At 45.5% G+C, this 16,831-nt stretch overlaps 1 protein-coding gene across 2 annotated transcripts; it reads right to left on the bottom strand.

The window, feature by feature from the left end:
- Nucleotides 1-500: 500 nt before the first annotated feature.
- On the bottom strand, nt 501-10,811 carry PHYH (phytanoyl-CoA 2-hydroxylase). 2 transcript variants are annotated; one of them, XM_027722501.2, is made up of 9 exons: nt 10,699-10,811; nt 7,261-7,316; nt 6,992-7,102; nt 6,710-6,875; nt 6,334-6,415; nt 5,164-5,345; nt 4,264-4,413; nt 3,136-3,267; nt 501-1,511 (listed from the first exon to the last, which is right to left on the bottom strand). In XM_027722501.2, the coding sequence occupies exons 1-9, from the start codon at nt 10,783-10,785 to the stop codon at nt 1,458-1,460; spliced, it is 1,020 nt and encodes a 339-aa protein (XP_027578302.1). In that variant the 5' UTR covers nt 10,786-10,811; the 3' UTR covers nt 501-1,457. The 2 variants fall into 2 exon arrangements, with proteins under 2 accessions (XP_027578302.1, XP_039242063.1); XM_039386129.1 differs by lacking the exons at nt 7,261-7,316; nt 10,699-10,811 and adding an exon at nt 7,573-9,899.
- Between the last annotated feature and the right edge of the window lie 6,020 nt (nt 10,812-16,831).

The following is a 16,831-nucleotide window of genomic DNA, read 5'->3' as shown; positions in this document are numbered from 1 at the left end:
AGACGGGGTCTCCAACTCACTGGAAATCATTCACTTGGATCCATGCCCTCCCCAAGAGCTGGATTAGTGCCAGGGTTATATAAAGGCTTGGGAAGAGATGCAGGAACCAGGATACTCAAAGTCACCCACTAAGCAGGTCTGGGAGTCTGTCCTAAAGTCTCCCCACTCATCAGACTTCTTGGTGTTCAAACCAGAGGATGGTGGTCAAACCAGAGGATATGTCTGTCTCCAGGTGGGAAGCACAGCCCAGACACCTCACCCCACCACCAAGGGTTCAGGATCAATGCAATAACCCTGCTCAAACCTCACCTTGTTTAGAAAGCATACAAACAGCACAAGAAAACCTGCAGCCAGAGGAAGAACCAGCAAACAGGGCAGAAGGAGCCATGAGTACCTGTCAGTGAAAACTTTGGTGCTGTTTTGGCACTTTTTTGGGTGGAAAGGGGACACATCCACCACCACTTTCTGAGCAGCAGAAATAATACAATACAGCCCCCAAATGCAGTTTGGTTCTGATTTATTCTGTATTTCAAAAAATAGATTCTGAAAGTGAAAGGATCTTTCAGAAAGCAAGAAAAAACATTGTCAAAGGTGAGAGGATCATCTCAGTGCACATCTCTCCACCCTGCCACCACTGTGTCCCAAGGAGCATCCAACCACCTCCTCAACCTGGCAGCAGCAAAAGGCACCTTTTCCCAGTCCCACCAGTCTCAAAGGAGGACTTCCCTCACTTGACACAGCTTTGGATCAGTTGTGCAAGGCCAATGGGAGGCTGGTTCGTTGGCCCAGTATCTCCCAACCCCATCAGACACATATTTCACTTGTGCCAGCACTGCTCGGTCAGGTACGATGCCACAGCAAGCCATGTCTGAGGAACTCTACCAGCAATCATATTCCTGCCCACAAATCCCATTCTTCTATATGAGTCATTGCTGCTTTCCCTTTATGTAGTTCCTTACACCATTGGTTCTGCTGGTACCAACACCCCCATCTTTATCAGCTCTACTAACAACTTCCCATGTCAGGCTTCTGTGAAACTCTTCTTTTTTTTTTGTTTTTTTCTTTGCATAGAAAAGGAAGTTGGGAACGCTGGAAATTTTTCTCATGTTAGTATAGCATCTTTCCAAAGGTGTGTCATGTGGGAAACATTTAAGAAACAAGAAAGAAAACATCAGGAAAATCAAAGTGTTCTTTCAAGACCTTAACTCTTCAATTCTCTAAGACATCCACAGCAAATCTGGTTTTCTAGATTAGGTTTTCCTTGCTGTCCAACCTCAGGGTAATTATTCTGTATTAGCATAGAACAATTTTGCAATGCAGCATTTGGCTGAGTTACCACTAAAGAGGCCAACAAAGCACATGGAATTCTGGCTGCCCAGGCAGGGTCTGCAGTCTCCCCCACCCAGAGAAGCTCTTTCCCAGGCACTTGTTTTCCATTCTGCTCTTCAGAGGGTCTTCTACAGGTTAATTCTTTCCCCCTGCACAAGCCGTGCTCGGAAGTTCCAGATATCCTTCAAAACAAAAATGAGACAAAGCAAAAGCCCTGAGGGTCAGCAAAAACAGTGACCAAGATTCCAGTTTACAGAGATGGAAATAGAGGATTACTTAGTCCTTAGCACCTTGTGAAGGTGAAATAAGAGCTGGGCACTCCTTTGGGAGAAAGTTCCAACTCTGGTTAAAAAAAAAGTTTAAAGCTACATGAAAGCACAGACTCTTCCCTGAGGTTTATATGAGCACAACCTCTTTGCCACTCAGGAGAAGGAGAGAGCCTCACCATGTATCCCTCTGGATCTCACAGTGTCCCTAATTAACCCCAGGAACTAAAGCCAAGCATGCTGTGATTTTACAGACCTGTAAGACCAGGCTTGCAAAGCACAGCTGGGCACCTCACCATAACCAGGCACACTGGGGGAAAATAAGCAGAACAAAAACCCCAAAGGTGAAAAAGAAAGTCCTCTCCTCCAGAAAGCCCTAGGTACTGTAAAATATGTAGATTTTAAAAGAAAATTGTTGCCTATTACATCTAGACTTTACTGTTTCGACACTGGCTGTGCACATCAGGGAACTGCTGTGGATTAAGAAATACAAACACTTTCACCCCAGTAACAAGGTTTATTTTTCTTTCAGTGGCTGGATCCCTGAAGAATTTATATGTGCTTTCTGCTTTACTCAATGGTTTCAGTTATTCAGTGAGAGTCCATTAGTCCCACATTTTATTTTTCTTTGAGGCAGATGTGTATCACTGCTGACAAACCTGGTGTAGCCTCAAGTCTAAACAACTGATGTGGGATTATATTTAACAAAAAAAAAAAATATCAGTCTGTTACTGCAGTCAGATGTGGCTACTTGTTTTAAAAGGAAAATCCACACAACACTGGGTGGGGAAGCTCCAAGAACTGTGGACATATAAACTGGGCAAGCACTGAATTTATTGCACCTTCTTATACTTGTAAATTCGGGGCAAATGACCACATCTTTTTATTCACTCTGTGCAGTCTGAATAGAATAGCAAATAGTCTGGTTCAGACTCCCCAGAATAAAGCATGAACCAGGAGATGTAGTGAAGGGCAGAGCTGGCAGCGACTTCACCCTAATCCTGTCCCAGTGGGATGAAATGGTTGGACTTGATGATCATAAAGGTCTTTTCCAACCTTAATTCTATGATTCTATGAAGTCTAGAGCCTCTCAAATGCTGTAAGAAGTGTGTGTGAGCAGCCTCAGAGCTGAGCCATCATGACAGCAGGGGCTGAGGATCCTCCCTGCTTGTGCTACAACAAAATGCTGATCTAATTTCCACCAACGCAGCCACTCTGGAAAGGATCCAGGTGTGCTCAAAAAAGCCATTTTGACAAGCAGAGCAGGAGGAGGAACTTCTAGAGCTCAAGGGATGTGAAAGAGCTGCCAGAGAGCAAGGCCATTTCTCCACCATAGCAAGAAGCAGCATTATGAGGAAAAAGGCCCCCAAAAAACACACAAGTCGTCTTCTGAAAATCAGGTCTTTTATCCTGCCAAACACCTCTGCTTGGCACAGTCTGATCTGCCAAACTGGGCATAGGAAAGAGCACAAACCTGCCACACAAGAGCTGGAAAGGAACTGGCCTGGTTTGTAACAAACGGCACTGAGCCAAGTCTTACCTTGAGCTCCACGGAAGTCGCGTTGTATTTCTTGCGGACCACTTCCTGCAGTTCCTTCTCCAGGTGCTCCTGAGTCGTGTTCTTGACATCAATGTAGTAGCACTCTGAGCTGGCAAAGTGACAGCTTATGCTCTGTGTGAGGAAATGGGGCATCACTCACTGTCACATGGATTACAAAGGACTGTTGGATCCCAGATTGTGGACACCTCGTTCCTTCCTTACAGATCATGCCAGCAAATTCCTTTCTCCTTTCAGAGCCCTCCTTCTCTCCTGAGAGTGTCCCCTTTGAGAAATACTCTTGCTTGCTGACATGCTCTTATTCCTTCCCTTCTCTCCCAAACAGTCTCCCAGCATGAGCTGTAGTACCTGGTCTCAAAACATTAGCAACTAGAGCAGGAATAGGGAAAGTCAGGGCTGGAGCAGATCCGTGGGTTCGGTAAGGGTTCTTACATCCTGCACCCAGACAGTCACAACAACTCATGTACTTTGAAATCACCAATAAGCTGCTACTGGGGCTGAAAGAACAGGCCATGTAGTAGGTAAAACAAAATAAAAAGAGAGCACTCTGTGTTGGAGTGCCTGGGTGAATCCCTTCTGAGACAGGGTGAGGCCTCCAAAGGAGGGCACTTTAGCCTGTTTCAGTTAAATAATCATGATAAAAAAATATGATATATAATCATATTGTTAATAGAAAAATGGGTTGTGTTACCATATAAATAAATATTATTTACTGGATGATGGAGAATCCTGTTATCCAGAGATGAAATACCAACAAGGCAGGGGAAGAAAGAGAAGCTCCAGATATTTGGGACTGCTGAAAAGGATCTACTTGTAAAGCAAGTACAGCCAGTCAGGCTTCCAACAGAGATTCAATATCTAATTTTTACTTCTGCTCGGTTTTTTCTCAAACAGCTGCACAGCATGCTCTGCTTCCAGAAGACACAGATGTTTAAAAAAAAAAAAAAATAAAAATTTTAAAAAAGTGTGTGCAAAAATATATTAGGAAAATAAAAACTCATTAAAACATTCAATCACATATTCATGAGCTTGTGAAGGCGGGGGATAGTTTGGTCAGTTTTTTTTAAAAATCAGGAATATAAAAAACTGTATCAAGAGATGATTTCCTACCTTTCGGAAACCCGATGTCTTGTTTATCCCAGAGCCATGAATGAGCAGGGGATGGAAGAACACTGTGTCTCCCTTCTCCATGACAAGGTGAACCTTGGGAGTCTTCTCATCCTCATCAAGCAGCCCATGGAAAAGTTTGTTGGTTTTACCCTAGGAAAAAAAGGCTAAATTGAAATCACTCAGTTAAAATTAGTGTTGGTTCTCAACACAAGGGGCAGCAGGGACAGCTACAGATCTGCTTTCCCCTGGGCAGCATATGCCATATGCCAAACTAAAAGCCTGCCTATTTGCCCACTAGTCTTTCTACTTCAAGCCTGAGGTACAAAAAAATAATACTTTTTGTATCTTCTGCAGTTGGATTTGGACAATTAAGATTTCTCAGCTGGGGAGAATACAGAAGAGCACCGGGGAATCCCACAAGTGTGGCCTGATGCCACTGCTGGGGTCCAGCTTTCTGCTCCCAGTATAAACATCACCAACTCCAGGTCAGGTCAGGAGACATCCATTCTTAAGAGGAAGATACCACTTGATATTTAGTTGCATCCAGCTGCTTACTATCCAATTTTTTCTCTTTGGGATAGTGCACGTGCTACCAGGCAGGAACAAATCCACAGGAGGAGACAGAGACTTGGCAGGGGCAGTGGAAAACAGTGGCACATGTTTATGCTGTTATGCCATGACATGCTGGGCATTTTCTAGGTGAAGGTGGGAAAAGAGGCAAGCAAATCTATCCAGGTCACATGGAGTGAGGCCAACCAAGCAACTCTCTCCCAAAAGAACATCAGTATTTGCATAAACAGAAAAATAAAAAAATCACTGAAAACCTCAGCTTTGACCTGCAAGTCCTGTCCCCACAGTGAGCTCTTCCCAGCCCTTTCCAAGCCCTCTGTGACACTCTACCTCCCACGTGGGATAGCCATGAGGCTTCAGGGTGGTCTTGTGTGTCCCGGGCTGCACAACGAGGCAGCCGTTGTCCTGGTCGGCCCGTTCCATGGCGGTCCAGGCGCACACGATGCGGGACGCGGGCCGGAACGGGAAATAGTGCAGGTCCTGATGCATGGGGTGGAGAAAAGTCTGTTTGTCTGCAACACAGGTTCAAAACCTTCAGCCTCAACAAATGTGACACGGCCTTTCCCTTCTTGTCTAACCATTGTAACACATCCTAAGGAGCTGCTGCTGGAGACCCTTGGGTGTCCTCAGTGTCTGGTCCAGCCCACCACGGCCTTGGAAGTCAAGCAGGGGAGCTTCTGCCCCATCACAAAATGGACCACAGTGGCAGCTCTTGAGTCAGCAATGGCACAGGGACACATTGAGACTGTTTGGCTGTGACCCCTCAGATGGCTCCTTTTGCTGGCCTTCACCACCACCAACCCCTCGCCGTGTTTTCACCACTCATTTTGGCCGCTCTCCACTTTTGTGAACTTTAGCCAGCACCATGTTGCACAAACCTCCCCAGTACAAAGACTTTCAAACAGCCATCTGCAGGCACTGGATGTTGCAAGCAGAATCAACCCTGCCTGTGCTGCATCTAGTACATGTTTATTTAGCCTTCTCTTTAAAAAAGGAAGAAAATCTCAATTTATGGACTGCAGCCTCCCCAGGCAGTCTACCCAGCACTATTAGCCCTCACCCCGGGGGCTTTCTTTCATGAGGTCTAAACAAAAATAAATATTTTTGAAGCTTTGTTTGTTATTTCTTTTCCCTCATGGAAATGGAAACACATCATCCACACCAAAAGAGCCTTTTATATATGATTTATACACTTACTTTGTCATTAATTCTGCTCCTTAAATAGATGCAGTTAGGGTATTTCTGCCTGCCTAGTTTGCCATATTACTTAGACTTTGCACAGCCTCAAAAACTTTCATGAGTTTTCTCATGTTATCTCATTAAGCCCAGGTAACAAGCTATTACCAAAATAGCCTTGTAAATTTTCAAAGTTATTTCATTTTAATTTGTCCTTTTTTTTTTTCCAAATAGCTTTTCTGAAACAATAAGTTCAATTTTGGCCAGACAGACAGCATATGCACAATAACTTATCTATTTTCCTCTTATCCAAGTTTTCCTTACCAGAATCTGGAAGTTTATTTATCAGCATGGTGTGCATTGCCATGATGTTTGGCCCTGTGAAGCACTCAACATATTTGAGGACCTACAGGGAAGAAAACATTAGGGAAAAAAAATATTAGAAACATGAAAACCAAGAGGAAAGGTGGCTGAGGAAGCACTGGGAGATGGATGCTTGGCTAAGGACTAGGGTACAGGAGGAGGAGATTGGGATGAAGGACAGGAGGCAGGATCTGGCATGGCACACAAACAGGGATGGCGGGAGGAGACCAAGACAGAACATCTGGAAGCTTTTTCACATAAGCATTAAAGCACAGATACATTCACACAGGCTCTTCCACCGCCACCCCCTTTCTGATGGGTTTTAACTCTGTTTTACCTCTGGCAGAGTGCAGTATCTGAACAGTTCTTCATCTTCCTGGAAGTCCTGCACTTTATTAACCACTTTTTCAGACTGACCAAACTGGGATCTCAGGGACTCATCTTTCATAATCATAGCTCCTGGTGGATTCACCTCTCTTTTACAGATCCTCATGAACTCCCTCCTGCAAAGCAGAGGGAATGTCCATGTTGGGAGAATCCATCTGCCTCCATCTTCCCAGAGCTCCCTTGGGATGCTGCTGCACACAGGCCCCCCAACTCCTTGGCAAGTGCCCCGTACCTGAAGCGCTCGATGTCTTCATCAGAAACGAGCTTCTTGATGAGCAGATACCCATTGTCTTCATAGAACTGCCTCTGCTGAGTGGTGAGGAGATCATTGTCCAGGGTGTAGCTGAGACACAGAGGAGAAACACATTAAACTACAGTTAAACAAAGGAGACATCCTTGCAAAGTGAAAGGCTGTGCAATGTCTATTAATCGACATGTGGGGTAGGGATAAAGAACTGAGTTCTGAAAATCTCTGTATCTACAAAGGAAAGCAGATCTTACCAAAACCCCCCTGAATGAGGAACAACACTGACTTGGGCAGAAGTAGGAATGCTTATCTGGGATGGAAGTTAAGGAATATATAATCAAATGAAATAGTGCAGAACATCATCTATGCACATGAGTCCTGGATCCTAAAATTCTGTTCATCTTAAAGGAAGTTACTGTCCTGGACATTCGGTTCATGTTCTTGTTTATTTTGCTTCTAAAATAATAACAATGAAAATCTATAATTAAAAAAAAAATTAAAATAATAAAAAACATTAGGAGTGAACCTGGGATTTCACATTCTCATGTGGTGATGCAAACCCTCACCTTCTCTACAGTTACTACAGAGATCTGGTCCCTCCCAAGCTTGACAGGAATAGCAGGAAGAGAGGAGAGTTATGGGCTTGTCCTCCACATCAATTAATTTCAACAGGTTGAAATAAACACAGCTGTGTTCTCCTAGGCAGAAAAACATTCTCATCAACAGGGCAATTAAAAGCTACTGGCTAAAGAAGCCTCACAAGAGCTTTGTGTATGGTAATGAATTGTCATCCAGGGGTAAGGACAAAAAAGAGCATTTTTGTGCAGATTTCCTGGTCTCCACATGCACCTCTGCTTCAGGTTTTTATGTAAATCACTGACTTTCCTCTACTGCTCACCACTGCCTTACAAATGTGCCATAAAACCACAAATGCTTCAGGAACAATAAATATGTTTCCTCACAACAGTTGTGTTTATGGTCCCCACACCAGGAAGCTTAAACATTATCTGGTCAAGAGTCACATACAGTAGGAGAAGAAACAATGCACATGCAAAAATGTGTGGCAAAAATGAGCCAGAGGGAGGAAAAGGTGCTGAGAACTGGATGGAAGAGAGAGGGAAGGAAGAAGACACGGGGAGACCAGGTGGAAACTACCACAGCAGGTCCCAGAGCAAGGGATTCCCCAACTGAGGGCACTAGTGCTCCACACACCACATTTCAGGGCCAACTTCAGTGAAAATGGGACTCCTGAGCATTCGGGCTCCTAAATGTCCACAGACAGCTGATGGAGACACAGACACTGGCTGAGCCCCAGCTGTGGTGGCCTCCTCAACACCTCCACTTTCCAGAACTGGGGGAGCAGCAGACAAGTCCACCAAGTGCTGGGCTCCCTTTGACACCTTCCTCCCAGGCTTTCCACTGCCTCTTTCTCTCACTGGTTTTGCTCTTGACACCTTGCAATGCTCAGAGGACAAGTTTGGGTTGCTTGGACAACTGAAACCAAGAGGCACAGCTGGGAAGGAGCTGCCAGCTCCAGCAGCTCATTTTCATAAAGGCACATTTAAACTTTCCCCTTTTCCCCTCACACAATCCTTTTGGGAACAACATATTCACAGGCACATTATCCAGCTGTGCAGGCAATGTAATAACCTGGAGCCACTCAGAAGCAAATAAACACTTTTGGAGACACTAAAGCACAGGCACAGCAAGGCTTAATGTCCCCAGAAGCTTTTCCAAAGCACCTCCCTGCAGTGCCCCAAGGGGTGCTGCAGACTCCTGTATATCCTGCACAATACACCTGTGCAGTTTTCTCAGAAACCCCCTCAGAGGCCCCTGGTGAGATGGCCCTGGCCAGACAGCCCCAGCTCTGTCAGAAGCATCAGAAGTCAAACACCCAAATCACTCCAGAGGTGCAGCTGCTTTTCGAATCTCCCATTTTCCTGCATTTTGAGGAAACCTTCAACTTCTACAGCTGGTGTGCTGATTTTTCACTGGTGTCCCCAACCAGGCAGCACTCAAGCTGAATTCACAGCTGCAGGAATGGTGGTCTTCCAAAGGCACTTGGAATGTGGGTTTTTCTCAGTTGCTTTCCTTTAAGGAGGTAAGTGCTGGTGTTACTGGTGCATTACTCCCCTCTGGCTCCTACACCAATCTCCAAAGAAAAATCTGCCACATTTTACCTTCCTCTCCTTTCTGAGGCCATCTGAAGGCAGAGTTTTTCCAGTGATATGCAGAAACAACCCATCTTCCAACATACCCACACAACCAACACTCCAGTCTCCAATATACTAAACCCTAAAAGCAACTACAGGAGGAAACTGGGCGTGTACAAGATGGTGTTAAACTCTCTATTCTGCAGCCCTAATTGTAAACAGAGAAGATGATGATCCTGGGAAGGTCAGAGCCTGTGCTGTGGTGGCAGAAGGCAGCAAACCTCAGGTGCTCACTCAGCACAGAGGGGTGGGCACACACACTGCCCCCCAGCAGGACAGCACAGAGACCTCACGGGCTTTGGGAGGTTTGGAGGTTTTGTGTCTCTGGCGGTGACTGGAATTGCTATCAAGACACTTCTTTTGTCAAAGAAGAGGCATTTTCTGTGAGGAAAAGCGACTGTCCCATCCAAATCACCCAAGCCAGAGATTAAAACAAAACTGATGTACCATGTATCAAATAAATCTATTCTTAATACATTCTGTCACTTACTTTATCCATACACCTTTCTTGCTCCAGCCCAGATTAGTCCTATTTTTGTCCAAAGCTCTTTGCATCAAGACTTGGATTTAAAAACAGCTTGTGCATCACCTCTTCTTACTTCCTCTCTCTTTACAATCAGGGTGTTTTTCCTAGCATTTATTTCTAATTTTGTGTTCCTGCTTGCATCTCTGTGTTATGGCATCTGTCTTCATATTTTTAATATATATTTGAAGGCTCCTACATCCTGTTTGATCACATCCTTTTCTCCTATTTATTACAATTCAAGGTAACTTGTCAGTGTTCAGCTCTCACTGTGAAACAGCAGCTTTTTTTTTTTTTTTTTTTAAAAAGCAAGATTTATGGCAGCAACTTTAAAAATACTCTCAGCAAGCAGTCTTTATTTAATTTTTGGAACCCTGAGACAGACCAACGCGAAATCTCTTCCCTGCCCTGGTTCCCTTTGTCTGATGTGTCACAAAGCTGGCAGCCTCCAACATTTCCACCTCAGATCCCACTGGCAAAACAAACCTTGATGTTTTTTCCTGCTAATGCTCTACCAGTCAAGTCTGTACCAGCTTTCAACAAAGCCTGAGACTTGCTGTGCAACTTCTAAGTCACACAGGGTTTATCTCCCCCCAAACCCTCGAATCTCCATGAGGGGAATTCGCTGCAGGGAAGCCCCTGCTCGGTACTGGGGGGCTGTACTGGGTGGTGCCCAGAGGACACGGATTATCAGATGCACATCCCGACGGGCTGCAGGGCTGGAGCTCAGGGAGGAAGCACAGGCAGCAGGAGGGTTTTGGGGTGGGACGGGTGCTGTCCTCAAAATCCCAGCCGGGGCTGCCAGGGCAAGGGCAGCACACAGGGCAGGGCCCCCGGCACGTCTCCACCCCACAACCAGGACACAGGGCAGGGACTCGGCCTGGGTGTCCTTCCCAGGCCAGTGTCCCTGCAGGACAAACCACGGACCCTTCCCGAGCCCACTCCAGAAAGGATACGGGAGCGGGGGCCGCCCCCAGCCGCGGGCAGAGGTGCCGCAGGACGGTGTCCAGCCGGGCCGCCGAGCGCTTCCCGAGCTGCTCCATGGGGCCCGCAGCATTCCCTGCCCGCCCGACCTCTCGGGGCGGGACGGGGCGGGATCCCGACCCCGATCCCGATCCCCGGCCGCATGCGCTGGGCAGGGCCGTGCATGCTCAGAGCCCACATCCCGCCGGGAGCCAGGGGAAGGCCGAGCCTGGGGTGGGAAGGGCTTGTGCAGGCCGGGGAGGGCACTGGGGGGAGCCCGGCCCCTGCTATTGCACGTCCGCCCGCTTCCCATGGTTTTCACGTTCTCTGCCAGCTGCAAGGGTTTCGTCAGCCCTGTGCCGCTCTCTGAGGCCGGCATGGATCGATTCCTTATCTCCTGTCCCTAAGGAGGCTTTCCTCGACCCTCCGTGCATCTGCCGTTTGTGGCCCCGGTGGCACTGGCGGGGATCTGCGATGCCCGTGGTGCATCAAACCCGCGCTCAGGGAGGCTCTGCTTCCCCCGCCCCGGGGGGTTGTGCTGGGTGACCCTTCTGACCACCCTTCTTTGCTGCTTTTTGGGGCTTTTGAGTAAGAAAAGAGAGGGGAAGGAGCAAAAAGGTGTTGCAGTGCAGCACCTGGGAAGGTGGAAGAGGAGGGGAAAAAAGCCCGGGGGAGGAAACCTGGCATAGGGAGAGAGTGGAGAAGCATTAAAAATGGCAGCTGCAAATAGAGGTGGCAAAAAAAAAAATCAGCTGTAGAGACTTGATATTCCTCTGAGGCTGTGATATGTTTAAAAGTGACATATTCAGTATACCCTGTCCTAAGCACACCTTAGGACACCTCTCATCTGCCTTAATAAACACTGAGTGCATCAACAAAGTTGTATCATTTCCCTCAGACTGACACACTTGAGAATATTAAGGGGCTGAAAACAGACCCATCACTAAGACCTGCAGCAGAGTTCAGAAGATTATTTTCATTGTCTTTTTATGTGTCCCTGATCCCACAGCACTGTGGAGCTTCACCATTCCTGCAAAATGGACTTCAGCCCCCTCGTGTCACAGTTTGTAACACCGCTGTGGCAGTCAGCTCATTCTTCAAGCCCTACGCTGCTGGAAGGTGGGGTGTCTCCTACTGGAGTTTGCTGTGCTTCATCTTTCCCCTGTCCCGGGGCCAAGGAGATTCATCTCTGACCAGGATGGAGTAGAGAGGTGGGGACAGACATTAAGAGTTCTGAGGAGGGTGAAGGTGGGAGGAAGGCAGTGTGCTGCCTGTTCCAGGTCCAGCCTTGCAAGATGCTCTTCCAGCTACTCTTCCAGGAGATGGAGAAGTTGGGGATCTGGATAAGAAAGCCAGGAGAGAGAGAGGAATGGTAAATTGAGGGCAGCAAACCCAGTAACAAAAACACTGTCATAAACTGCATTGCGCTATGAGGACTGGAAGGAAATTGCATCAAGAATTTGCATTATTTTGCTAACCCGGCATTGAAAATAGATCTCACACCTGCCCCTCACTCATGAGCAATCCAGGCCCTGCTTCCAGAGAGGCACCGTCATGAGTCCCCTGTAGATCCAAGCGGTCTCATGATCACAGGGTGGGAACCAAAACTCTGCTTCACAACTCCTTTAGGAAGCTTAACTCCCATTCTGCAACAGGTTTTGCTGGAATCCGAGGTGACTTGTTGATGGATCAAAATGTCAGCTGTCAACACACTAAGCTTCATGTTAGTGCCGCAGTTAAACAGAAGCCAAGGTATGGATAGGAAGAGCTCCTGAACATAACCTGTGCCCTAAAAGCTGGTTCCCTTGAAAACTCTGGCAAAACTCCCAGTGATTTAAGTGAAGAGGTACCAGAGCAGGTTTAACATACTCCATTTGTGGCATTTGCCTGATCTAGGGTGCATTCCTCTTTGTGGCTCTCGTGGTCAGTGGTTCCACATATGCTGTTCATAGAAGTGGGACAAACCAGGTTAGGAACCCAGAAAAAAAAGGTCTCTAAACGATTTTGTGTAGTCACAGAGCCAAGAGTACAGGCACTGTGAAGGGACAAGTTGCAACAGCAGTGACAGCACCCAGTCCATCATTGCCAAGGAAACCAGACCTTTGATTCCTGAGCTGTAGCAAAACTCTTACTCATAGGTAAACAGAAAGTTAATAAAGTCCCTCAAATCAAACTCAAGTGAGGGGGAACAGAAAAAAAAAACTAAGAAAACTCAGAGTAATAATTTTATTACTGAAGTCCTAATTATAACTGCACTGAAAAGCCTATGTATAACTCAGATATACACTGCAATTGCCTTTACAATCCAAACTGAAATAGGAACCTCAATAAATCATCATCTGTTTCAAAATTTAGGTAAAAGTCCCATCAAAAGGATGAAGCAGAACAATACTACATATGCCTATTCTGGCAGGGACCTGTTTGCAATGTGGGTATTTCTTCCACAGGTGTTTGACAGCATCTTATGCAAAGGTGTCTTTCATACCTGAAAAAAATGAACAAGAAGTAGTGATTTGGCTGTACTGATTTAGGAGTTTGAGAACTAAGATGCTTTTATACATACATAATACATCCCTGCATAAATATATTTATAATCATAGAATATCCTGAGCTGGAAGGGACCCACAAGGACCATCAGTCCAACTCCTGGCTCTGCACAGGACACCCCAAGAATCACACCACGTGCCTGAGAGTGTTGTCCGAAGGCTCCTTGAACTCAGTCAGGCCTGGTGCTGTGACCATTTCCGTGGGGAGCCTGTTCCAGTGCCTGACCACCTTCTGAGTGAAGAACCTTCTTCCTAATGTATGCATTTTTAAAAAGGAGCTTCAAAAAATTCATCTCTCTGTGCATTGAACACAATTATTCCTTTTTACTTACAGCTTCTCTGGTTATCTTGATAATACCACCAGTAACTCCCATGTCACTGGACCACCCTGTTGTGTTATATCACACCCCAAAATGATTCAGGACACCTCACCCACAATGGCAGTGAGCAGTGGGTGATTGAGGTGACTGCCCTTTGTTTGTACCCTCCTGCTAATGCAGCCCAGGATCGAACTTTAACGCAGCAAAATACTGATCTCAGGCACTGTTGGCACCACTCAGGGCTGCAGCTCTGGGGACCACAGTGACAGCCACTAACTCAGCCACTGAGTGGCTGCTTGTGGTGTAGCCACTCACCCTAAGAACAAAAGTGTGTGGACACGTGAAAAATACCACCCTTTGCATCTTAACAGCCCAGAGTGAGTAATTTTCAAACAATCGATAAGCCTCACTTACCATGCTAAGTACAGCTGAATCTCATGAACACGGGAGAAGAAACAAGGGAGAAATTTTCTTTGTTAAGAAAGCTGATGGTGGCATTAATCACTTTATTAAAATGGATGGCATTTAAGAGAGGCTGTGTCTTTGCAAAGTACTTTTACAGCTATGTCTGTCAGTTCCCTGAATTTTATAGAACATTTTTATACAGCTGGTTTGCATTTGGCTTTTAGTTTTAATGTTTTCTGTTCATTAAATCACGAAACTAATAAAACCTAAACGATTGAGATTTCTCCAGCAGCACATGAACGTTCCTAATGCACAGTGTTATAATTTAATAAGCATCTCAATTGACTATTAAAATCCACATTATGATCAGAACTGTAATTCCAAAGATGAGGTCTTCTGAAAGCTTAATTTACTATGGTGGGAAGTGGCAGCTGCTCCAACTCAGCAAAATTAGCTTTTTTAACTGAGATGCCAGGGAAAACAGATGTAGATGAGACAATAACAAGAAAAACAAAATCCACCGCCGCCAACGCACAGGTTCATTTCTCATGATCAGAAGATTCAAGGAAGGATTCTGTGGACACATTAGCAGTGAAAAGGAGGAAAAGGGAAACATGGATCCAACAGAGAACAAAGTAGGGGGACATAGTGACAAATAAAAGGTCAAGGGTCTCAATGACTTCTCTGCCCTGCGCTTCGCTCTAGTTCCTGGGCTCTGCTGAATTCCAAGATTCCTTTCCCCTCTTCAAGCAGCAGCCACAGGGGTTGCCAATCACATCTCATGGTCAGAATATGGATGAGCACCCAGGTGAATCTTCCCAACTGTTCACCAGACATTCAGTGAAAAATCAGTGAAACACTAAGCATCAGCCATTGTGCCCATCCACTCCCCCACAGTGACTCAGGTTTGCTGTCCTCTCACTGCAGCATTCACGCTGATTTTCATAATCTCCTAATTAGAAAAGGGTCAGTCCTGAATTCCTAGCAAAGCATGAAATCAAAATAACTTCAAAAAAAAAAAAAAAGAAGGACGAAACTATTCTGGCTTTATATACTGCTGCAGATTTTAAGAGTGTTATTTTTTCCCTCATACAGGAAGAAAAGCAAAAGGCTAAGGAAACCAACATCTTAAGGAGTAATAACAGATACTAACTTTCCAAGAATATATGCTACTTAACAAATATATTGTTTAGGCTAGTGGTTATTTCAATTACTAAATTCTTTCTTTTTAAAGAAAGAATTTTGTTTTTCTTTTTTCACAACTTGGATGGAGTTTCACAGGCAGCCTTCTCGTACAGACCGAGGGATGGGAGCTGGTGCACACAGAGGTACCTGTGTATGAAAAAAAAGTACATTACATGTGTGTAAATGACTGGACGTGGCTAATAAAAACAACTGTTCACTGCTGCTTTCTCACAGCTTTTTGATGACAGCATGTCAAAAAAAATCTTCGTTTAAGAGGAGATCTCTTGTGTCTTGCTTAAAGGTGCAGGACTCAAGACTTGCCAGCCCCTTACAATACACTCTCCTACACCTCATTCCTGGTGTACAATCCTTGATTTAGCGAAACGAATCATTAAACCTCTTACACAACTCACTGCACACCCCAAGTGATTAGGTGGTGCTCACAGAGGACGTCCCAACTCATCACCCAAGCCAGGAAGCACTTTGGGATGTAAATTCCAGCCATTGGGGAGCATCAGGAGAGGCTTCTGAGTCAGATCATATGCCTACACTAGTATGGAAAGTGACTGATTCTTCTCCGGGGTTTTACTTGCATCTGTCTCACAGGAAGTCTTCCTCCAAAAGTCCAGATGGTTCTTGCTGATGGCTGTGGATTTCCACTCACCTTTTCACACACCCTTTCCTTGGAGATGATCATTCTGCCATTCAAGTCACTTCTAGGGAAGGAGAAATGTTTTCACACCTGGCTCATGAACTAACCATCATAACAAGTGAAAAAAGCCCAGCAGTATCTACCAACCAGGCCCTTTTCCTGTCGAGGGTGAACTGACACACATCCAGTGCCAGTTTAAAATACAACAGATCTTTGTAACGAGCACTTTCATGCAGAAGTACTCAACTGTTCTGCACCCATTTGATCTACTTAGGTGATTTTATTAGTTTAAAAAAAAAACCCTTAAGTAGTGTCTTGTCCATGACCATAATAAAGCAAATGAACAGAAGTCAGGTCCATGGTTTCACATCAGGATACAGAACAAATGTCACAAAACAGCAGGGGGGAAAAAAGGAAAATGAATTTTTTTCACGACTGGTTTTTGATGCTTCAGGACTGCTGGGAAAAACCTAGCAACTTTTTTTCCTCAAAGCAAAGTCAAAAACTTGGTTATTGCTTTGAGGCTTTGTGGTGAACAAGCAACTCTTGGACTTCATCTTGAGGAAAAGGAGCGTGAGGGTCTGCGTGGCTTAAGCTATTCCCGAAGAGGGGATGAAAAAAAATAAAAAAAATAAAATTCTAGCTTTGAAAAGGTTGAGAACCTGAGTGGAAAAAAAATGAGCCAAGTTTTGCCAGAGATGCCATTAGGAGGAAGACTGGAAATTTAAACCTTGCATGATGCACGAGATTGGCTCAGCTCCAGTGACTCAATGTTCGTAGACAAAAGCCTTTTTAATTCTTGCTGCAGTAATGGTTATCCAAGACTTTTTTCTTCCTGGCCCGAATATCACAGAGCGAATTCCAGAATCTGGGAGAAGCTTCACTAGAGCAGGTTCAGTGCAGTTCAGAAGAAGGACGGCACGGTGCGTCTGAGCAGAGCAGGGTGAGCTGTGAGGCTGCTGCAATGGGAAGAAATGGGCTCCAGCATCCAGCATTCCAGGACAGGGCTGCTCAGGAG

Source organism: Pipra filicauda, unplaced genomic scaffold (assembly GCF_003945595.2).
Source record: "Pipra filicauda isolate LSUMZ 115617 unplaced genomic scaffold, ASM394559v2 scaffold119_size3216105_pilon, whole genome shotgun sequence".
NCBI lineage: Eukaryota > Metazoa > Chordata > Aves > Passeriformes > Pipridae > Pipra > Pipra filicauda.
This window is presented reverse-complemented; position numbering and strand designations above follow the sequence as displayed.

Excerpts from the sequence above, each read along its gene's own strand:
- PHYH (XM_027722501.2), bottom strand. The coding sequence starts at position 10,785 with ATGGAGCAGCTCGGGAAGCGCTCGGCGGCCCGGCTGGACACCGTCCTG. Across the intron at positions 7,103-7,260 it reads CCTCATTCAGGGGGGTTTTG|CTACACCCTGGACAATGATC; the intron begins GTAAGATCTGCT and ends TCTGTGTCTCAG. Across the intron at positions 4,414-5,163 it reads ATGGCTATCCCACGTGGGAG|GGTAAAACCAACAAACTTTT; the intron begins GTAGAGTGTCAC and ends TTTTTTTCCTAG.